We start from the raw sequence: 24,423 nt of genomic DNA, 5'->3' as shown, positions 1-24,423 counted from the left end.
TGCTAAAGCGTAAATACTTACATCGTACTCCGTGCCAAAACAATAAACTAGTTAGCAAACATGCGTGGTCCTAGTTCATGTCAAATTGCCTAATGCAACACATACATGATGCAATCAAAGTAGGCTGGGCTAACCTAAGCATGCCATGTGAAATGCAATCAATTGATGCACGTATTCAATTTGGAATTGAAGTACAAATGCAGTTAGCGTGATGTACCGAGCCTGATGCATGCAATACGAATGCATGAATGCACGCATTCATAGCATAAGGTATGCTAATTTTAAAAATGCCCTAGTCTACCATCATAAGCAGGTAAATAAAAGGGAAGAAAGACGTGAGGTTGGAAGACATACACACACTCACGCACACTTATTACATAATTGCCCTCAATCGGAGGGACCAAATAAATATTACAGTCCGAATAATAAACAAATAAATTATTACAGAATTTCTAATTTACTTAACAGAATGAATGCAAAAGGAAGAAAGGTGGCCACAGCCCCCCCCACCTCGGGATGCCCGAGTGATGCATGCTCGAACCCGTCTCATCCGGAAAGTCCGTACCATACCAAGGCTGTCTCTGTTTACACTGCCCTACTTCTCTGAAAAATGCCAAAGTGCTGGGACAAGTTTGTTGCATACTGAAGAGTACCACTAGCTGGGAGAAATTCCCACCGGCAGTGCATAATTTCCATCGGCTGCTTCTGGATTTATCGGCCATTCACCAATGGCCGGTCGGCACTGAATTCTGCCGGTCGGCAGAAACTTCGTGCAGAAGACAGTTTTGACAGCAACAGAGAACAGACAATATATGGCATGGGATTTCAGGCACACGTGAGCATGGTCATATTTCCCATCATGTGTTGAACTCAGGGAAGCATGGCCCTCGATCCTCGAGCCATCAATTGTGCATGATAGCCCAAGAGATCAAGCTTGCCATTTGATGTAAGAATGCATGCAATACACAAATGAGGACCAAGGCCTTATCATGTCGAAGTCAAAGGCCCCGGTGACCGAGAGTTAAGGCACGTTGCATCACTTACGGTATGAACGCTCCTTAACCCTCACACTTGGTTTGACACCCCAAACCAAGTAATGCAATGCATGTTATGCAAACATGACTCGAAGATACAACAATGAGATGAAAATGCAAGGCATGCCAAATGCCATGCAACTAATATGGCAAGTATGCAATGCTAGGCATGCAAGATGCAAATGCAATGCAAATATGGACAATTTAAGCAATGGGATCATCATGTTACAACACCTCATGAAGCAATCATGCAACAAACATGAAACAAGCATGCAATGGTGGCTTAAAATGGTAAAGGGGCAGACCTTAATTCACCTCAAAACAATGCCAAAAAGTGCCCAAAATGATGGACAAACTCTCATACCAACATGCAAGCCAATGGTCCTAAGGCTAAGGCACAAAAAGGGCCACTTTACTTCTACCAACATGACCAATCATGGCATGAATTAGACAAGTAAAAAAAACAGAATTTTTACACGCAAAAATGGACTCCAAAACATACTAACATGGCAGCTGAAGTGGCTCCGATGAGATGCATGCATCAAAGCTCATATCTAGGCATAAAAGGGCATACCCTTAAAGCATGGAAGAGGTCACTTATATACACATACAAACCTGATTTATGAACTGAAAAACGATCCTAAATGATGCCAAATCATGAGGATGGTCTAAGCTATGCATGCTAGAGGCCAAAATGTTCAAAGCTTACAAGCCAAAACACAAAGAGAGGACACCAAATAAGGCAAGCATGACTGAAATAGATGTCCAACAGGCCTTAAACATGGTAAAATAATGCCAACCCCTTCATGGGACTAAGCCAACACATGCAAGAATCATGGCCTAAACACAAGATGCATTTCTAGACCAACTAGGGGGGATGTAAAGCAAGTATGCTAAGCATGCAAAGGGGCACAAATCCGACCAAAAACAGAGATTACATATGACCTAAAAACACCCAAAAACCTCTGAAAAAGGGCTAAAACCAATCAAGCATGCATGTTACCCTTTAAGCCAAAATGCAAGGAAATAAGACAATGAAGGGAGAGGGGTGTCCCTCCCCTATGCAAGACTTCAAACCACCTTCCTCACCACTGAAAATCCACTGGTTTTCAGTGGTGAAAAGACCAAAACACTTAAGCAAACAAGGCCTTACCAAGGAGGCAACAAAAAGGACCAAATAAGGCCTAAGAGGGTGAGTTTGAACTCAAACCACAAAAGACCCTTAATGAAAGTTCTTAAGCATGAAAATATAAGTCTTTTTTATGTTATGCACAAAAACTGAATCAGCAAGCAAGATAGGCAAAAGACTAGTGCAAGTTTGGGGAAACTAAAGCAAAGTAGTTACCCTTGAAGATCCTTTGAAGAACAGTTGGTCCAGCCCTCTTCTTTTGATCAAAATCAGTAACTCAAGAATCAATCCCCCAAGCCTCTCAACCTCGGAGCAAGGTGTAATGGTGTGTGTATTAGTGCAAAAATAAGGTAAAAATGCACTTTTGGGCTACCAAACACACACTAAGGAAGGAGAGAGAGGGAAATATGGAGAGAGATGATATATCTAGCAGATATATGTATATAAGCTCTGGTTTTTTAGGTTTAAAACTCCCAACCTTAAACAATGGAGGAGGAGAGCTCTATATATAGGCTAAGCAAATGGTTCTTGGCTTCTCCAAGAAGCCAAGTGAAAGGGGCAAAGGGTGCAAAGGAGTCTAGGCTTCTTGGAGAAGCTAAAACAGCTGGCAAAGCTTCTTCAAGAAGCTTAGCCAAGGGTTCATCCTTCTAGAAGGAACCAAGGGGTTCAAAGGCTCATACCAGCCAAAACCGCACGGGGAGGAGTGATGGTGCATTCCAGCTGGCACAACTGGCATGCACCATGCCTCAAGGGTGCAAAGGAGTCACACCGGCCAGCAAAAGATGCCATCGGCAAAATAAAGTGCCGGTCGGCAGTATATTATGCCGACCGGCCATTGATTTTAAGAAACCATGGCCGGTGGAACCCCTACACAGTCGGTGATGCTAGGGAAGGCCGGTGGAAAGTGAGGATGGCCAATAAGCCATTCTCCTCTCTTCAAGGCAAAAGCACAAGTGTTTGGTGCAAAACCAGACACTAAAGAGTCGAGTCCAGAGATCCCGAGGCAAAGCACGTAGCCGAGGCCTCCGGGAACTCCAAACGAACACAAACATGGATGATCACCGGGTGTTCAAACGGTGACGTCCAAGTCTTGAGGACGGTCAAAAATGGGGTGTCTACAACACCCTGCAAACAGAGCTTCTAAAGAGCAACCGGAAGGTGTTTCGATTCGAGGAACCGAAGCGAGCATGCATACCCTCCTCTTCTTCAAACAGAGCTGGAGCAATTCTCTTTTACTGCTTACTAGTTAGTTAGCATTTGTTATTTGTAATAATTAATTTGTTAATTAATTAAGTTCTGTAATAATTAGTTGTAACTAGTTATTCAAGGGTTTTGTAATAATTAATTAGCTCGTGAGTTAGTTAATTAGGCGGCTTGTATTATTTATTCGGACCCTCCAAGCGAGGGCATAGTTGTAATAAGTGTGCGTGAGTTTGTGAATGTCTTCCAACCCCACGTCTTTCTCCCTTTTACTTACCTACTTTTGATGGTTAGTTTAGGGCATGTTTCAATTAGCATACTTATGCTTCGTACATTTGCATTCATTCATTTGTATTGCATGCACCAGGCTCAGCGCATCATACTAACTGCATTGTATTTCAATTTCAAGTTGAATACGTGTTAGTTGTAGCATCTCATATGCCATCTTAAAAAAGCCGAGCCTATTGTAGTTGCATTCCTGCATGTGTTGCATTAGCCATCTTAACATGAACTAGGATCATGCATGTGATTTCTAACTAGTTTCTGTTTTGGCTTGGAGTACTCGGTAAGTGTTTATGCTTTAGCATCCTTGCATCTGTGTGAGTGGCTGCCATGATAGCATGCTTACCATGAGGCTAACTGCTTATGTGATATACTTGTCTGAATGCCTGTGGGTGAAGGTTGGATTATCTGAGTTGTAATAATGCATTGACTGTGAGTTTTAAGCCCACTTGAGAGTGGCAAATCATCTTGTTTTCTAAGCCCACCCGAGTGTGGCAAATCCACGTCTTAGCCTACTTACGAGTAGCACCATCAAACCATTTTCAAATAAACAAACATGAGATGTTTTGTTCCAATTCAGGCGATCCAGTCTATACTTGTATGCTGTGCGCATCACATAGTAAATCTAGGCTAATAACCAGAATAAGAACGCATAATGTTTTCAAAACTCGATATCATGGTTAGTAGAGGCTGATCTTTGATTGGGGGAGCAGGGGTGCCCACGAAGTGACCTTCCCTAATCGTACCCAAGTTCCCGAGCTGAGGCAACTTTGGTGATGACAAACACGTGGCCTTAGGCATGGGTCAAGGTTTCCTAAATTCCCCCAAAATAAAATATTTAGGTGGCGACTCTGTATCTGGCAAAGCAGTCCATGTTTGGCACTTCTTTCTAAAAATCAGTTTTTCAAAATGATTTGCCGGATTTGGACTCTTTGATGATTCATTAGTCTTGCATTGCACTTTGCAAGATTAGATACAGGACCGTGACATTGAGTCCTGAACTGTAGTGAGCCCAAATGAACAAAATGGCATTTCCCTCCTGGGACGTTCGGGGACGTCTACAAATTAGTTTGGTCTGTATTCGCTTGCTTAAATTGTTGCATTTATTGTGCATATTTGCTTCATTACAACTTTCTTTGCACAATCATAAATTATGTTCGGCCTCGTGCATGTTTCTTATATTTTGCCCCTGTCTGCGGGCACACTTCTTTGTTATCTCGCCTGTTTGTCTAAGTCTTCGGCCTTGTCAAAAATGGGTCGTCTCTGGGCTTTGACATTCATTCCCGTCACGTATGACTTTCAAGTTCTGTCAAAGAGGGGCAACTGTAGACACTCCATTTTTGACCGACCTTAAGACTCAGACGTCATCGATTGAGCGCTCGGTGATTGCGCACGTTGTGCTCGTTTCGAGGTTTTGGAGTTTTTGGCTAAGAGCCTCGCCTCGAGACCCTTTGTGCTTTGACTCGGTCTGCGGACTAAGTTTTGTTTTCTCTTCCCGGAGGAAGGGAGAGGTCTTGTAGACCATCTCTCAGTGGTCGTAGACTACTTTTCGTGGTCGTAGGCCACTGTTCCCATTTGGAGACTAGTTTCTGATTTTCGGAGCCGTCGGTCGTGCGCCTCAGCTTGGGACTGCTTAACATTCTCTATTTGGCACGATTTTTGCAACACGCCTTGTTTCCTCTGCCTAGAGGGACACTGGGAGACCACTTTTGTGGTCATACGCCACTTTTTGTGCTCAACAGCCAGTTTTCGAGGCCCCCGGCCGCGTGCTTTGCCTCCCGAGCTGTAGTTTTGCATCTATGTTGGTCATTTTTTACATGAACCTTGTTTTCCTTGTTTGGGAGGTGGTACAAGGGTGGGAGACCAACTTTCTCCTTGGAAACCACTTTTCTCCCCGCCAGCCGGTTTTTTGGTCGGGAAACTGGTTTTCTTGACCTTTGGGCCACATTTATTGGTTTGCCACAACATCTTGGGCTTGCTTTCACTGTGGAGACCATCAATACCCTTGGCCGACCAGTTTTTATCTGGGAGACCACTTGCCCTGGTCGGTCGACCAGGGAAAGTGGTCGGCCGACCACCTTTTCTGGTCAGCTGGTTTCCCCCTGTTTTTGTCAGATTGTGTGGATGTCAGCTATGCCAGCTGGAAGGCACAGACTGTATCCTCCATACACGTGTATGGAGGATTTGCATCCAAGCTTTTAGCTTCTTGAGGAAGCTTTAGCTTCAAACCTCTATAAAAGAGGCCCTTCCTCTCCTTTGCACAGGTTCTAAAAAATGGGCTAAGGCAAAAATATATCTCTCTCTTTATATCTTTACATTTTGGGTTCAAAAGTGTGTTGTTCTTGACCTATTGCACCACACCTCATAGCCATACACCCCCACCATTGATCTGAGGTTCTTGGAGGGTATTTTTAGAGGTTAAAGAGTTGGTTTTTGGTCCCAAAACTTGCTGGTTTTGCTGAGCTTCAAGGGTAACTCCTTTTCCCTTTTTTTAAGCTCTATTTTGATCATTCTTTTAGACATACTTGCATGCATATTTAGGATTTGTTGTCAACTGAGAAAAGCTTCATATTTAAGTGGTTTTCATGTTTGTTTAAGGCTCTTTTGGTGTTGAGGGTCATCTACCCTCTTACATGCTCTATTTAGCCTTGTTTTGTGCCATGTCGTAAGGCCTTTCTGTTGATCTTTGCTTGGCCTTTTAGTCACTGAAATCCAGCGGATTTTCAGTGGTTGGCATATGGTTTGAGGGCCTAAATCAGAGAGGGGAGACCCTCTCTCTTTTGGCCTTATTTGTTTGCATTTTTGGCCTTTCAAAGGAGCACATACTTTCATACTTCCAAGGCTTGGTTCAAGCCCCTTTTGGTGACTTTTGAGGCCTGTCTAGACTCTGTCTATGGCTGGTTTGGTCACCTTGTGTTTGCCTCTTGCATGTGTAGAACAATTCCTTTCATGGCTTATCAAAGTAGCACCTCATTCTTGCATGTATTGGTCATGCTTCAGTGGGTTTTTGGCCATCATTTGGTATGTCATGATTCTATTTTTAGCTGGTTTGGTAGCCCCTCGTATGCTTCATATGCTTGTAGTGTAAATCATGTTTACTAGCTTGAAATGCATGTTGTTTTGGTCCTCTATTCTAGCATATTTTGGCCTTGATCCAAACTGATTTTGTCTATATTTTGGGTTGCCTTAGCTCTGTTTTGAGGCCTCCTGGTCTAATGATGCTTGCCATGCATGCTTGTAGTGTGATAGCCTTGCCTAGCTTTGAGTTTTTGAGGTCCCTTGCATGCTTAACTTGAGGTATTTGCATGTTTTGGCATTATGAAGAATGTTATTTCAGAGCTTATTTCTTAGTCATATTCTCATGTTCGTCACTCTTTCAATGTGCTTGAGAGTTGCATCATTATACTCCATTTGTGAGCCATTGCATGAGCTTCATTTTTGTCCCTTTTAAGCCATCATCTTAGTTCATTTTTGCTCATATTCTGGCCTACATAGGGTCTGTTCGGAGTTGGTTTGGCCATTTGAGCATTGCCTTGCATGCCTATGGTGTAATACACTTCACTAGTTTCGGTGCTTGAGCCATTCAACATGCATTGTGTGAGTTTTTTACATCATTTGGAGTCATTTTGTATGCCATTTCAGATTTGGAACATGTGTCCTTGCACTCCATATTTCATCCTTTTCAATGCGTTTGGAAAGTTGTGTTTTATGCCTTAGGCTTGGAGCCATTGCATTGGGCATGTTTGCATGAGTTTTGGGGCCTTGTTTTCATCATCTTTGGCCATTGATTTGGGTGTGGCTGAGGCCCATCAATTTTGGTTTAAGTCCATTTTGCATTGAGTATGCCATTGTAGTTCATAGCACTGAGTGTGCCATGTTGTCGCATGATTGATCATTGCATTGTGCATGCCTTGTTTATCTCATTATGTATGTTAGTTTCTATGTGCATTGTGTATGCTAAGTGTCATGTGCATTGAGTATGCCATTGTTAGTTTATAGTATTGTGCATGCTAGTTGCATGTTTGCATGTTATCCCTTGCATGTTTACATGACTTAGTTGCATTGCATTGAGATTACATGCTAGAGTCGCATTGGTGCATACCATGTTATGTGTTGCATTGTGTTTGGAGTAGGAGTTAGTCCGAACATGGGAAGCGGGGGACGCTTCATACTTAAAGTGATGAAACGTGCCTTAATTCCTGGTCGCCGACACTCTTGACTACCCATGACGGAGTTGTTTGCTTTAGGTGCTTTTATGTGCATTCATTTTACATTAAGTCGTGCAATTCGGCTCCTCGGCCATCATGCATCGGAATGTGTGATTAGTGGCCTGAGGGTTGAGGACTACACTCCCTTGAGCTTATGCCATGATGGGGAGAGTGGTCGTGCACACATGTGTTGCAAATACTTTGCCGTGCATCTCTCTTTCCCTTTGTTGTAGAAAACCAGAAACCAAGAGAGGAAACTGGTCGGCCGACCATATTTACTGGCAGGCCGACCACTTTTTTTGGTTTCCACCACAAAAGGTGGTCGGTAGTTGGTCTCCCATGCCAATAAGTTGGTCGGTAGCCTTCCCACGGATTCCCAGGCTGGAGTTTCGTCTCTCTAGAGCTTTGTGCAAGTTTCTGAGATCAATTGCAAACAAAGGTGAGTTAGGGCGTCGCGAGGGATTTTCGAAGAAGACAATTCAAGCATGCATGCGTCCTTTGTCATTCAAAGCAGAGCTAAGGCAGCCCACATTCATTTAGTTTGTATGCTCATTTAGATTGCTTACTTAGTTAATGTTGTGTAATAATTAGTTTAATTAGATTAGCTTAGGTTAGCTAGTTGGTTTTGTATTATTTATTCGGACCCTCCGTCCAGAGGGTGAATTTTGTAATAAGTGTGCGTGTGTGTGCTGCATGTCTTCCAACCCCACGTCTTTCTCCCTTTTATTTACCAGCTTACGATGGTTAGTTTTAGGGCATGTTTCAATTAGCATCCTTATGCTTCGCATGTTTGCATTCATTCATCTGTCTTGCATGCACCAGGCTCGGCGCATCATACTAACTGCATTGCATTTCAATTCCGAGTTGAATACATGTTATCTATAGCATCTCATATGCCATTTTAGAATAGCCGAGCCTATCTTAGTTGCATTTCACATGTGTTGCATTAGCCATCTTAACATGAACTAGGATCATGCATTGATTACTAACTAGCTTCTGATTTGGCTTGGGGTACTCGGTGAGTGTTTATGCTTTAGCATCCTTGCATGTGTGTGAGTGACTGCCATGATAGCATGCTTGCCATGAGGCTAACTGCTTATGTGATATACCTGCCTGAATGTCTGTGGGTGAAGGTTAGATTATTTAAACTAGAATAATTCATCGATTGCGAGTTTAAAGCCCACTTGAGAGTGGCAAATCACCATGTTTTCTAAGCCCACTTGAGGGTGGCAAAATCCACTTTTTAGCCTACTTGTAAGTAGCAAACCGCTTTCAAAAACAAACAAGAGATGTTTTGTTCCAACTTAGACAATCCAGTCTATACTTGTATGCTGTGCGTATCACGTAGCAATTCTAGGCTAATAAACTGGAATAAGAGCACATATGTTTTCAAAAACAAGATATCATATTTAGTAGTGGCCGATCTTTGATCGGGCGAGCGGGAGTGCTCATTACATGACCTTCCCCAATCGTACCCAAGCTCCCGAGCCGAGGCAACTTTGGTGATGACGGACACGTGGCCTTAGGCACGAGTCAGGGTTTCCTAAATTCCCCCAAAATAAAATATTTAGGTGGCGACTCGGTATCTAGCAAAGCAGTCCATGTTTGGCACTTCTTTCCAAAAATCATTTTTTCAAAACGATTTGCCGGATTTGGACTCTTTGGTGATTTATCAATCTCATATTACACTTTGCGAGATCAGATTAAGAACCGTGACATTGAGTCCGAACTGTAGTAAGCCCTATGGACACAACGGGATTTTCCCAGGACGTTCAAGGACGTCTATATAGGGTCGTGCTTTGCAATTGGGGGTTAATCCCTTCCCAACCCAACGTCAACTTCTATAGGATCGTGATGGGAATTATCGCACTAAACCGCCACCTTAGGCTTAACCATGGCATTCCCGCTATTCGGCATTGCTATGCCTTTGCCAAGTCTTCTGGTCGGCACGGGCGTTATTTCCTTAGGGCCAAAAACACCGACCATCAACTAGTGACTATGCTTTCCAACTTTGGGAAGCGAGTCGATGATGTTATGGTCGTCGTCCAAGGAAACTAGAAATTCGGCGAAGGCAAGGATCACCTTGATCGTATTCCTAGACGGAGGGGCGAACCAGGTGGCCGAGTATCTTCTTTTATTTATTTACTTGTTATATTTATAAAACTTTATTTTCGGGACCTCATGGTTTTGCTTTTGCAGGAAACGATTTGAAGAAAGTCTTGATCTCGACCGACGATGCCGTCTTTTAAGAAATCAAGACTGCACTCAAGTATTTCGACCGACCGAGTTTTCAGAAGCAGGAGAGGGCGGCCCACGTTCTGCTCGGCTACGAGATGACTTATACGACCTTTTCGGCGGCAGAAAACATCCCAATTTTGGAGGGTGAGGAGTCTCTTATCGTCCTTATCTTGACTGATTTCAAAAATTTGAGACAAGTCAGTTGCGAGGGATCAGATTCGGAGCGACCGGAAGTAGTTGAAGCCGTCGAGTCAGACCAATCCGAAACTGATGTTGACGAGGCTTTGAAGTTAGCATTTGAAGAAGTCGGCCTCAATTCGGCTGATCCTCCGTCCACTTCAGGTCGAGAAGACCGTCCGCTCGACGATATTTTTCACGGTCTAGAGGACCTTCTCGGTGCGTTCCCAGAAGATATGGTTGGGTTGAGCCTCACTAAACTTGCCAAGAAGGCAAACGCGGAAAGGATGGCCGCGTGGCGAAGGGCGGAGGAGATTCGGGCTGCCGAGTCTCAGTCCTAGACCTCCTTGCTTGTTATTGAGGGGACGGCAAAGAACAGAAGTACCTAGGCAGAACCTTTTGTGCAGGCAAGTGTAGAAGCTGAGCAAAGGGTGGAGAAACGCCCTGCCGACGTTGAGGCCGGCTCAGAAGAAAATCATGCCGACAAACGACCTCGTTTGGAGGAGTCGGACATAATTATACCTTTTGTTATTTAGCCCAAGATAAAAAATACGCCAATCTCCTCCGATGCATCGGTAATCAAAGATCCAGCGGTTGTACTTAGCTTGGCGACATCCATTTCACTGCCTACTGACAAGGCGGCTTTTCGGGTAGAGCCTTATCTGGTTGCAATTGGGTTGGCTGCGCAATCGGCTCTTTTGGTATATATCTGGACTTTGTCTTTTAACTATTATTTTGTTCTTAACTTCCTGTTTTGCAGACCGTCGAGAGAATAGCCGACATGGGCCGTCGCTATCATGATGCCGTCGAGCTAATTGGTCGTTTGCAAGCCGAGGTTGAGGGCCAAAGGAGTAGGGCGCAGACGGAGGGCGCCCGTGCTGAGGTCGAGATGGAGAGAGCCCGCAATACGGAAGAATTGAGATCAGTCGCCGAGAAGAGGGCGAATGCGAGCGACGACGCGCTTAAATTGGCCCAGGAGGCGATCTCTAAATTGGAGGCTAGGTTGGAAGAGATGAAGGCGGCAAAGGAAACAGCCGACCTGAAGGCTGCCAGCGCATTCGATGCTGGGAAGAAGTCTGCTTTTGATGAATATGTAGACGAAGTCCCAAATTTGAAAATCGGGGATTTAAACACAGCTGGCTCAAAGCCCTTGCTGCTGCTGATGTGACATTGGCTATGCCAATTCCATACGAGCAAGTGGATGTTGAGCCGCTGGAGTCTGACTCCGAGGGCTAATTTGGGCGGCTCCTGTTTTTGTTTTAGGATTTGCATGTAATTTTCAGGTTTTTACAGCTTTTTGTTTAGTAATTTTCATATGTAAAATGGTTCTAATTTGTGTCCAATTTACTTAATGAAAATTTATTTTGTACTTTGCTATTACTAATGAATGGAATTGTTTGGTTTTTTATAGCTTTTTGTTTAGTAATTTTCATATGTAAAATGGTTACAATTTGTGTCCAATTTACTTAATGAAAATTCATTTTGTACTTTGCTGTTACTAATGAACGAAATTGTTTGCTTTTTTACAGCTTTTTGTTTAGTAATTTTCATATGTAAAATGGTTACAATTTGTGTCCAATTTACTTAATGAAAATTCATTTTGTACTTTGCTGTTACTAATGAACGAAATTGTTTGGTTGTTGTTTTGGATAGAACGTTTTGTATACTTGCTGACTACATGATTAGGCCGTTTAGAAAGCCAAAAATCAGTACATGGAGTGGCTGTGGCACATATCAATCGGGATGGGGCCAAGATGCTCAGCCGGTTAGATTAATAAATTTGCCCTTGCCCCAGCCAGTACATGGACTGCAAGGCATTCTCTCATAATTGCCGTTTAGATAATTAGGTTGTTTTAACAAGCTAAAAATCAGCACATGGAGTGGTCATGGCACATATCAATCGGCATGGGGCCAGGATGCTCGGCTGGCTAGATTAATAAATCTGCTCTTGCCCCAGCCAGTACATGGACTTCAAGGCATTCTCTCATAATTGCCGTTTACATAATTAGGCCATTTTAACTAGCCAAAAATCAGTGCATGAAGAGGCTGTGGCACATATCAATCGGCATGGGGCCAAGATGCTCAGCCGGTTAGATTAAGAAATCTGCCCTTGCCCCAGCCAGTGCATGGACTTCAAGGCATTCTTCCATAATTGCCATTTAGATAATCAGGCCGTTTTAACAAGCCAAAAATCAGTGCATGAAGTGGCTGTGGCACATATCAATTAGCATGGGGCCAAGATGCTCGGCCGGTTAGATTAATAAATCTCCGTCGTTTGGAGAAATTGCATCGGGGTTGTTGCATACCTATGAATAAATGGGGTGGGTTCGCGCTAGTGGGTCCATTTATTCTTATTCAGACTCGATTTGAACTAGCTTGAGGCGAGGGTGAATGTCAAACAGACTTTTCTTCAATAGCAGAGGAGAGGGACGAACGTTGGCTGAGCTAGATACTGCAATGAATCGCAGCAGCGAACCTGCGCATACAAGAGGAAGGACGCCCAAGGAAGGCGAAAAACATCAACCTTCAAGCCGCCGAAGCAGATCACCCCGAAGAGAGAAGTATCAATGGGGAAGCTCCCCCCGACCATGACCGAGGAATGAGTCAGACACGATGCCACGACCATTGAGTTTTGCGGTGTTCGTGGGGAATAAACCAATGACTAAGGCAGATTTTATCGTCAATGATCCGCGTGTAGCGGTTGAGTTCGCTCGACAGATCTTTCCACTGGAAGTTCAACAATCAATGGTTGGATGATGAGATTTTGAAGTGTTTCGAGAAGGTATTCATGGGGCGGTGAAGGGGCTGTACACCGCTTACGAAATCGGCATGTTTCTGCGCGGCGCACGGCGAGAAATGGAGAAAATGGGCGAACGGGTCCGTAGTTCGGAGGCTCGTGCGGAAAAGGTCGAGGGCGAGCTTAGGGAGCTTAGGAAGGTTAAAGTCTCCGATCCGTATACGGCGAGTTAGTCTAACCCGATTGTGGACGAGAGGGTGACCCAACAGCTATTTAGTCATGCCATCGCCGACCAAGATACGGCAGGCATGTTTTCCGTAGCAAATGCGAGGGCCAAGGGTTACGAGCAGGGTTTCCATGATGGCCGGAAGGTTGGGATCGACAAAACGAAAGAGACACTTGCTGAGGAGGTCAGCCGATTCGAGAATCGCGGTTTTAAGCATGGTTGGATCGCGGCTCTTCAGGCCGTGGAGGCTCTCCGAGCGAAGGGTGTCGATTTCAACTTATGTGGCCTTGATCATCGTGATCATTTGCCCTTTTTCGCCTTTGAAGTTGAAAAGAGAGATGATGAGGGAGACGCCGAATAAAAATACTCGTTATAAATGTTCAAATGCTGATTGTGTCTAAGATTATGTAATTATTGGTTGGTCAAATGAAAAAGCATTTTATTTTCAATGTTTTGTTATAAGTTTTGTTTGGCACACACGTGATTGCATGTTTCATTGTATAAATATCAACCGGCTCGAGTTAACTAGGCATTTTAATTCTGAATGGTTATATACCGACTCGTCATGAGCATTCTCCACTGAATATATATTTGGCATGTCGCGCAAGGTCAATTGCGCCGATGAGTTTCCGAATTCGGAGGCTTAACCAGCCCAAAGGTGTCATGCACCAGGGGCTCCGAATCCGAAGACAGTCAGCCCATCTATAATTGTTGTTCATATAATTAGGCCATTTTAACTCTAAAAAAGCCAAAAATTAGTACATGGAGTGGTTGTGGCCAATATCGCTCTGCGTCCGTCTTTTGGAGTTCAGTGTTAATGAAATCGCCTCGGACTTTTCGCTCCAGTGACTTCGCTTACTATGTACAGACTTGATTTAAAATGATTTTGTTACATGGGGTTAGATAAGTGTGAATGTCGAATGGAGTTTTCTTCAGCAGCAGAGGAGAAGCTCGAACTCTGGCTGAGCTTGACATTGCAATGAATTGCAATAGAGAACCCACTTGTGCGGGAGGTAGGGCATTAAAGAAAAAATGAGAAAAATGTCAGCCTTTAAGTCGTCAAAGCAGATCACCTCGAAGGGACAAACAACAATAGGGAAGTTCTCCGCAACCGCGATCGAGAAACGAGGCCGACGTAGCACCGCAGCCGTTGAGTATTACTGTTTTCATGGGGAATTCCTTTCCTGTCTTGGATCTTGGCCTTGACGTTGTCTACGGTGCCAAGGGTCCCCACCTCGAGGATGATTATTTCATCGGTGTGAACGTGGATTCAGGCGATGTTAGATTAAAGCATTTCAAGTTGCGAGTGCTCTTTGATCAGCGGGCGTTGATTCGGCACTACCACTGTGCCAACCCGACGCCGTATGAGAATAGTTATTGTAATGCTTCGAACGCGGATTGCATTTTTTGTAATTATTGTTTAATCGAGTAAAATGTTTTATTTTAAAAGTTTATCTCATTCTGAATTTTTGTGTGCTTAATTAAGCATCTTATTTTGAATGCTGCAATGTTTTGTCTTGTTCATGCGGTTGTACTGGTTCAGCCTACATATCCCTGCATCGATGTGCAAATGTTTTTCGTTCGGGAGGGTGCTCTGAATTCGGAATATTATTTGGCCCTCGAGCGTCGCTTGGTGGCACTATTTGGTCGGCCGAATTTGGAGGCTTTATCGGCCTGAAGACGTGTTGATGGTGCCCCGAATCCAGAGGCCTTATCGGCCCAAAGACGTCATGCGCCGATGGGGGCTCCGAATCCGGAGGCTTTATTCGGCTAATCGTGACATCCACAAAGGGCGCACCGAATTTGGAGGCTTTATCTGCCCAAAGACGTCATTCGCCGATAGGGCTCCGAATCCAGAGGCTTATTCGGCCAATCGTGACATCCACGAAGGGCGCTTCGAATTCGGAGGCTTTATCGGCCCAAAGACGTCATTCGCCGATGGGGCTCCGAATTCGGAGACTTTATTGGCCCAAAGACGTCATTCGCCGATGGGGCTCCGAATTCGGATGCTTTATTTAGCCAATCGTGACATCCACGATGGGCACTCCTAATCCGGAGGCTTTATCGACCCAAAGACGTCATTCGCCGATGGGGCTCCGAATCCGGAGGCTTTATTAGGCCAATCGTGACATCCACAAAGGGCGCTTCGAATCCGGAGGCTTTATCGGCCCAAAGACGTCATTCGCTGATGGGGCTCCGAATCCGAAGGCTTTATTAGCCCAAAGATGCCATTCGCCAATGGGGCTCCAAATTCAGAGGCTTTATTTGGCCAATCGTGACATCCCCGAAGGGCGCTCCGAATCCGGAAGCTTTATCGGCCCAAAGACGTCATTCGCCGATGGGGCTCCGAATCCGGAGGCTTTATTTGGCCAATCGTGACATCCACGAAGGGCGCTCCGAATCTGGAGGCTTTATCGGCCTAAAGATGTCATTCACCGATGGGGCTCCGAATCTGGAGGTTTTATTCGGCCAATCATGACATCCACGAAAGGTGCTCCGAACCCGGAGGTTTTATCGGCCCAAAGACATCATTCGCCAATGGGGCTCCGAATCTGGAGGCTTTATTGGCCCAAAGACGTCATTCGCCGATGGGGCTCCGAATCTGGAGGCTTTATTTGGCCAATCGTGACATCCACTAAGGGCGCTCTGAATCTGGAGGCTTTATCGGTCAAAAGACGTCATTCGCCGATGGGGCTCCGAATCCGGAGGCTTTATTCGGCCAATCGTGACATCTACGAAGGGCGCTCCGAACTTGGAGGCTTTATCGGCCCAAAGACGTCATTAGCCGATAGGACTCCGAATCCGGAGGCTTTATTTGCCCAAAGACGTCATTCGCCGATGGGGCTCCGAATCTAGAGACATTATTTGGCCAATCTTGACATCCACGAAGGGCGCTCCGAATCTGGAGGCTTTATCGGCCCAAAGACGTCATTCACTGATGGGGCTCCGAATCTGGACGCTTTATTGGGCCAATCGTGGCATCCACGAAGGGCGCTCCGAATCCGGAGGCTTTATTCGGCCAATCCTGACATCCACGAAGGGCGTTCTGAATTCGGAGGCTTTATTTGGAACACTTTTGAATTGGATTGCACAGTGAGTAAACAGGAATCTTTGCATTACAGTAGTGGAAAGTGTAGATGGTAAGCCATTCGGAACCAATATCATTCCCCACAGGTCGGGTTTAATGATAGAATTTGTACAAGTGCATTAGGAGCAATGCCGCGTACCTAATTTTCCATAAACCAACCTCGCATCATCCGAAAATACCTTCAAGAGCAACATTCCCTGCGTGTAGCGGCGCAGCTGAACGCGTTGAGCATACGTCTCGGGAAGCTGCTGCTAGTATCGCCTAGAGCTTCTCTAGCTTTTCGCCAGGGAGCCGTCCGAAATTGTCGAGACTGTCTCGATTCGGCACTTCAGTGGAGTTGACTAGCGACTCCGTTGGTTTCTTTCCAGAAAGACGCTCGTGGGGATTGCCAGGAACCACGGGTTTGCTCAATGCCGTGTTCGGTCGGGAAGCATAGTAGTTGATGATAGGTGCTTGGAACGGCCTGAATAGTATGCAACCAAGTTCGCCCGATGATGAGGTTATACAGCGAAGGGAGCTTGACGACCAAGAATTCGACGTCCACTGTTTGGGAGCCTGCCCGAACGGGCAACGTGATTTTTCCCAACGGGTACTCTTGATTTGCGTTGAAGCCGAATAATGGATGAGGAGCCGGAGATAGTTCTGATTTGTTGAAACCGAGTTTGATGAAGGTCTCATAATACATAACCTCTGAAGTGCTCCCCTAGTCTATGAGGACGCGTTCAACGGTAAATCAGTCCACGTGTAGTTCAATGGCCAATGGATCAATATGGGGGAGTGTTATGCCGATAAGGTCAGAATCGTCAAAGATAATACTCTGAGCTTCGTGGGGCTATTCCGTTTATGTGCGTTGCTTCTGGGGGGCTGACTGAGTTGCATGTATTGTACGTGGCGTTGGAAGGCTGTATATCATATGAATAACGCCGAGGGGAGGTGACTTCGGCCGAAGGGCAACAGTTTTGATTGTGCTCTTCCGAACATGTTGCTGGAGCTGGCCATCTTGCACCAATTCCTCAAGGTGATCTTTCAGGGCATAGCAACTATCCGTATCATGATCGTGATGTTTATGATATTCACAGCGCTTGTCTCGCCTTTTCGTGTCAGGAGGTCCCACCATCTTGGATTTGAAAAACAGAAGATGTTGGATTTTGGACATAATCGAGCTGATTGGCTCTGACTACTCCGTATATTTCTTGTCGGCGCGCTTTGTGCGCCTTCTATTGACCAGCAGTTGCTCATTTGCTTGGTGTGAGCATTGATCACTGGATCGGCCAGAATCCCATCTCTTGTCTCGTTTAGCCCGCTGTCGTGGTTCAGGGCTCTGTGGTGGTACGGAGCTTATTGGCTGAGCAATTTCGGGAGGGGCCGTTTTGTTGGCCACGTGTCCGGCTTTAACTCGCAAGGCGTCATCTTCCACTTTGTAGTATTCCTCTACTTTCTTCATCAACCCCCACACTGTTTTGGGGGGTCTTCTAGTCAAGGAACTGCGGAGGGCACTATCTGGATGTAATCCCATTTTGAAGGTGGTGATGGCCATGGAGTCATTGCAAGCGTCATGAACAAGATTAAAGCATTCCCAATATCGCGCCGAATATGCTCTTAATGTTTCTCCTGGCAGGATTTGCATTGCCCAGAGAGAGTCGGCTTGCTTCGGCTGGACCTCGTTGGTGATGAATCTGGCCCTAAAGGATTTCTGTAGTTGGTGGAAGGTTTTGATCGAAGTTGGCTCCAGTTTATAATACCACCTGACCGCCAATGGTCCCAAACTGCTAGGAAATATTTGGCACATGAGGGCCTCGTCGTCTGTATGCAATGTCATGGCCTGCTTGTAGTGGCGGATATGGTCGGTGGGGTCTAATTTGTTGTCGTACAAGGTGAACGACGGTACTTTGAATTTCTTGGGTAGCGTAGCCTTTGCAATCCGTCGTACGAAGGCATTGGGTTGATCTTCGTCCGAGCTATTCCTTTTTTGCTGGTGCATTGTATGGGGACTTTCTTTGGAAGAACTGGTGGTATCATGTCGTCCCTTCTTCCTGGGCTCCGGGGATAACGAGCCGGAGCCGCTATCGGTGTTGTCTTGTCGGGCTCGAGGTCATCGACCACCTGCTTTCGGAGATCGTTCCGGATTTAGGCATACAGCTTGTTTGGACTTCGCCACTTCCAAGGCCAAATCTTCACGGAGACGTTCGTTCTCAGCGATCATGTTCTCCAACCTCTGTTCATTTTGCTTTTCTTGTTCCATGATCGCCTACATTGTCTCATGTTTTGAAGTCGAGGGTGAGGCAAAGTTCAAGGCACGTCTCGCGGCGATAGTCTCCGGTCCAAGCATGTTTGTTAGAGTGAGGTCGTCTCTTTGAGTGGTTTCATCTGTGACTATTGGAGGATCTTCTGTTACGCCTGCCATGGATATATTTGAGTATTCCCACAGACGGCGCCAATTGTGTAGAAGTGGTTTGGAAATACTCTTCTGATCTTGGAGAACGCTCGTGATCCTCTTCTGGTCACCAGAAAAGAAATAAACACTCCAGTAGGGGGTGTCGAAATTAGCACTCCGACAGACAAGTTAGAATCCACACTCAAGAATGCTTGTATTCTAAGTTAAGCACAACAATTCTCACATACCTCTTTCTCACTGATGTTCTTCTATTTATATCTTTTCTTCCATGGGCCTCGGGATTAGGTCCATTTCCAACTCATATTCAGCACATTTTATAATAGACCGACCTTCACTCGGCCCCTTGTCTAATCGGTTATTTGGCTGAATAGGGTTGGATTTGAGCTTACGAGCCAATTGCCGAGTGCTTTGAATCTCGACTCTCCAAGATTCGACTATCCGGAATCTCTACGACTCCCTCTTCTCGGCCCCACAGCTCTCAAGAAGAAAGTTTCTTTCTAACCTTCTCTGTCCTTCTCATTTCTTCTCTCTTTTATTCTAGGAACTAATTTACTTAGGCCACTAATTTTTTCATTAGCTTAATTGGCCAAGTTTAACTCAAACTAATCCTGCGAAGCCTCTAAGAAAAAGAATTTACTGTGTAATTATAGCTTAACGATTTTAGTTTAACTTAAGCACCTTATTTTAGGTTTTCTAAATCGACTAAGTGTTCAATTCTCAAATCCAAAAGGTTGAATTTTGATTCTCAAATATATTCTTCCTATTTCTCATTCTTTTTTCTATTCCAGCGCTCAAGAAGAAAGTTTCCTAAGTTAACTACGTGTTCAATTCTAAAATCCAAAAAAATGAATTTGAATTCTCTTTGATTTTCTTCATATTTCTCATTCTTTTTTTCTCCTCTAGCTCTAAAGAAGAAAGTTTCCCTCTAACTTTCTCCATCCTTCTCTATCCTTATCCCTTTTGTTCTAGGAACAAATTTAGCTTAGGCCATTAATTGTTTTTTTTTTTTGGGTGAATAAGACAAAAATAAAACAAGAAAATATACAAGATTACAAGGGGCCTGCCCTAGGCCCTATATCAGCTATACACGATAGAGAAACAAAACTAAAAACAAACAACAACCAATAACAACCTGGACGCACATTGTTCAGAACCTATATCAAGGGAGAAATAGAATATGAACAACATCAAGGCAAACTATCAAAAAACCCAGCATGGGAGACAAAACAAAACAAAACAAAACAAAACAAAAAAAAACCCCACGAAGCAAAGACAGAAAAGTCTGAACCAGCATACTCTTGAAGCAATAAACCCACACAAAATGTAACAATCCAAAAGCACGTTGGAAAAGAAACCATGCGCACCCTCAAGAAACTAGTCTGAACCAGCATAGTCTTTGTAGCTAAAAGTAACAAAACATAATCCCTAGTACATCCCACTAGGGTAGGCAAAACATATATGTAGTCATAGTAGATATAGATTGAAAATATAATAAAAGACTGCTTTTGAAGATTCTGATATATCCAGAAGGCACATCTAGCATCCATTCCCATAGACCAGATTTCCACACTTGACAACATTGAAATTACCATCGGCACCAACAACTCAGAATTGCAGTCCCTGGTTGAGCATTGTTGACACACATTTCCTAGACAATATAAAAGGACGCCAAGAGAACATAAAGAGATAGAAACCATTATCAGTGGGACACAAAATACCCAAGAAAATGTGGGTGATACACACATTATGTGAGCTCACATCCCTCAACCCACAATATAGGACCTCACCACACTCGAAAATTGCTTCCTTAACCTGTACATAAAGAGGTACCATATATATAATGGTTAGCACAAAAAACATGTAGAGACTAATTTCACTCAACCCACATAACCATTCTGTCGTAGTGGATAAAGAATTAGTAACTTTATGGCTCACCACACTCAACCCACAAATAATATAATGCTTCATGAGAACACACCTACACAAACATCAAATAATTAGATAAACACTCATTATCATTCTCACTATCACTCAACTCTCCCATTTAGGAACTTACATCACTAAGTAGCCCTCCCATTTCTGTGAAAATGGGGCTTCAGTATGGAGTTTGGAAGGTTCCATTGAGAAAGGAACTAGTTATCTTTTTTTTGGGTGAATAAGTAACAAATAAAACCAAGAGAATTACAAGGATACAAGGGGCACGCCCCAGGCCCTACCCACTAAACAAGGGAAGACAAACAACAACAAATGCTAGGGGGATGTGATGATTACTCTCATGCTATTTTTGGCTATGTATTGGTTTGTTGCTAGGGGGCTATCGTTCTACGCTACAACTCCCAAGACCGTGGATTATGGTGACCGATCTGGCTTGCTTCATGTGACTCTGTCCAGAGCTCTCATGGGATGGATTTTTTTTCCTCTGCCACTGCTTTGGTTAGTGGCTAGGATGTCACAGCAGTGAGGAGTGGGATGCTTATTGGATTCCATGTGTTTTATCTGTGGTAGAGACTGGGGGTATGTGCGAGAGATTATCTTTTTATTTTGCTTATGGGTTGTTGCTTTGTAAGTATGTCTGTTGTGTTTATTAGCTTTGTGATGTCTGTTTGTATCTTTGCCCATATATCCACCCCAAGTTTCCATCTATTATTTTCTGATGATAGGGTACTTGGGGACAAAAAGGATATATGGGTAAAAAGGATTTTTGTTTATTCTCCTGCTTTTCTGGGATTGGGTTATATTTCTCCGCCCTTTTGGGGGGGATGTAGCTGTAGTTTTATGTTGGTTTCGTAATTGTTTAATTATTGTTGTTGGGCGTGCCTGGGGGTATGCCCCTTGTAAACTTGTAAATTTCATTGTCTTTAATTTATGACTTACTCACCCAAAAAAAAAAAAAAAAACAACAAATAGCAACACATACAAGCCAAAGACACCCAAGATAAAAAGACTAATCTACATCCTATTCAACATTCATATCTAAGAATAAAGAGGGAGCCTGAACAACAAGAAACAAAACAAACATATAAAACAGATATGGAGTCCAAAACTAAACCTAGCTACAACCAGAAAATGACAAAGCAGCATAAAATGGCAACAGCCTAGCAGAATTCCAAAATGCTCATGTATGTAAGCGTAACAGCATCAGCAACGCATAGATCGGATTAGAGCATTCCCCAAGCACAACCCGCAAGGGATAGGTGACAAACAAAAAATTAAAACATGATCCCAAAAAGGTACAACTATTTACAAGACCCGCAGAATTTAAAGACACAAATTTCCTTCTCTGAGAGACATCACAAAAGCTGGCACAACTTTGCAGCCTGGCATCCATAATGTCATCCAAGATGTGTTCCAATTTAGCAGCCTCAAACTTTTCCCCAAAGAGCACTTCAATATTTCTTGGTGCAACCAAACAAGAAAAGACCATAACAGTATGTAAGTAACCATAGCTCAGTCCTACAACAAATCTCACTTTGTATAATCTCACACACTCAACCCACACATGGGCACTCAATCTCAACAAAGAATGTAGGAAACAAAGACATTGGGAGAACAAAAAGAAGACTCTTAACCCAAAAAGAAATAGAGATTACCTGTTTTTCTTCCTCTGGCTTTTACCCTTGCCAGAGGATTTTCTGGTGGTGGAACTTGCAGGATGAGTGCCAGGAGTAACTGGTGTGCTCTCCTCAAAAATAGACAGATTCTTCACTTTCTCCAAAACTTTCGTATCCCCAGGAAGAGCTAACATAGAAATATCTACTAGTTCTTTCTGAATACCTACTAAACCATCTGTGCTAGGAGGCATGGTGCTATTAGTGTTGACTGCATCTGCAATAATAGCATGTTGGTTGCCCATAGTTGTACCAGTAACCAGGATATCAGATTTGTTAGCCTTTGATGGAGCCTGGAAAATATTCTCATCTGTTGAAATTTGAACTTCCCCATCTGATACATTTCTAGCCATAACCCCATCCATTTCTTCCTCTATAGGATCTAGTTCTCCCACTTTTCTTTTTCTTTTGCTTTTACAATGCTCCACCTAGGATTCGAATTGTTCTCAGTTTCTTTTTGGAGATTAACCAACTTTGCTACTTAGGTAGTAACACACTTAGTTGTATCGTGCCCAAAAACCAAACAGTGCTCACACTTAGCCGGAAGCCCCTGATACTCCACCTTCGCAATCACTTGATCTTCCCCACAATAGATTGGGAAAGAATGAGGTTCTTTGGCGCTAGCATCTAGTTTCACACAAATTATAGCAAAAGAGACTCTTGTTCCCTTATTGGTGAGATGATCCATGAATAAGGGAACTCCAACTGCACTTGCTATCCTACTCAAGCCATCACTATCCCAATATTCCATTGAGACATTAAAGAACTTAACCCAAACTGGGACTTTTTGGATTTTATCTTTAGTTAGTCTCATCATCCGACTCCATTTCTTAAGGATAAGATGGAAACCCCCTATATACGACGGCCCCCCTTCAAGGACCTCACTGCAGTAGTTAGGGCTTTCAAAGATGAAAAATATGAACCCCTCCCCGTTTGCAAGAACTTCCTTATGCCCTTTGTTTTTCCATAAACTAAAAGCACTGTTCCTTATATAGTTGAAAGCAACACCCTTATCAATGAAGTACCCTACTAAACACGAGTCCCATTTTTCCAACGGGTTAGGCCTTGCTGGAAGGATAACACTGACAAAATCATTGTTAACTTTAGAAGGAATGTACCTTAACGGTATACACGAACGATTAGTAGTTGCAGCAACATCATCCCAACATTTCTTGGGTTCGGAAGCCCTGCCTTGACTTCGGCCTCCTCATTGACCCCTACCTCCTCAATCGCCTCTATAGCTATTCCCCCTCCCCTCGACTGTGAGATTCATTATAGTCATCCTCGATTAGGTTTTCTGGATCGCTGTCTAGATTCTGACCTTCTGGATTAAGTGATGGATCCAATCGAAGAGTTAAAGCATCACGCATCTTTCCATCGGCCTTGATTCTCGACACCTCCAAGCTATCAGGGATATTCCTGAAGGATAGCTCTTCATCCTCCATAACTTCAGCCCATCAGGGGTTAAGAGGTGATGCAACTAGTGATTTTGGGGCTACACCAACCGAATCTGGATCTCTCAACCTCTGAAGACGATCGGCTATCCTTTGAAGATCCAACGATTGGTTGTCGATTTCAACCAAGCTATCAGCATTGTTACCCGTTAAAGGGTTATGGTTTGAACTATAACCAATATCTCCAGTATCGCTCATCGTTAACTCACTCTATGTTTCATAAACTCGACTATCTAACCCCTAATCGTGATTCTACGATTTGGGGATTTTTAACTTCCACGCTACTATCCATAATCGATCTCACCACTACATTCCCATTAAGTGTTTGGTTATTAGCAATAACTTCTGGCATCATGTAATCAATGAGATATTGAAACCCTAGAAAACAAGAGTTTTCTAGAGAGATGTCAGAGTTTCTCTCTCTAACCCATTTCTAGAACTCATTTTAACAAACCTTGCTTCGGCCATTAATTGTTTCATTAGCTTAATTGGCCAAGTTTACTCAAACTAATCTTACTTAGTCTCTAAGAATTTTTTTTTATAGAGTAATTGTAGCTTAACGATATCTGTTTAACTTAAGCACCTAATTTTAGGTTTTCTAAATCATCTATGTGTTCAATTCTCAAATCCAAAAGTATGAATTTGAA

At 43.8% G+C, this 24,423-nt stretch overlaps 1 protein-coding gene across 1 annotated transcript; it reads right to left on the bottom strand.

Moving 5' to 3' along the window:
• Window positions 1-22,803: 22,803 nt before the first annotated feature.
• LOC114320860 (uncharacterized) lies at window positions 22,804-23,767 on the bottom strand. The gene is made up of 2 exons (XM_082923393.1): window positions 23,644-23,767; window positions 22,804-23,390 (listed from the first exon to the last, which is right to left on the bottom strand). Exons 1-2 carry the CDS (start codon window positions 23,765-23,767, stop codon window positions 22,804-22,806), a joined length of 711 nt encoding a protein of 236 aa, XP_082779519.1.
• Between the last annotated feature and the right edge of the window lie 656 nt (window positions 23,768-24,423).

Source organism: Camellia sinensis, chromosome 4, assembly GCF_055761805.1.
Source record: "Camellia sinensis isolate YWXY chromosome 4, ASM5576180v1, whole genome shotgun sequence".
NCBI classification, from domain to species: domain Eukaryota; kingdom Viridiplantae; phylum Streptophyta; class Magnoliopsida; order Ericales; family Theaceae; genus Camellia; species Camellia sinensis.
This window is presented reverse-complemented; position numbering and strand designations above follow the sequence as displayed.

Excerpts from the sequence above, each read along its gene's own strand:
- LOC114320860 (XM_082923393.1), bottom strand. The coding sequence starts at position 23,767 with ATGGAGGATGAAGAGCTATCCTTCAGGAATATCCCTGATAGCTTGGAG. Across the intron at positions 23,391-23,643 it reads TCCATCACTTAATCCAGAAG|CAAGGCCTAACCCGTTGGAA; the intron begins GTCAGAATCTAG and ends TTATCCTTCCAG.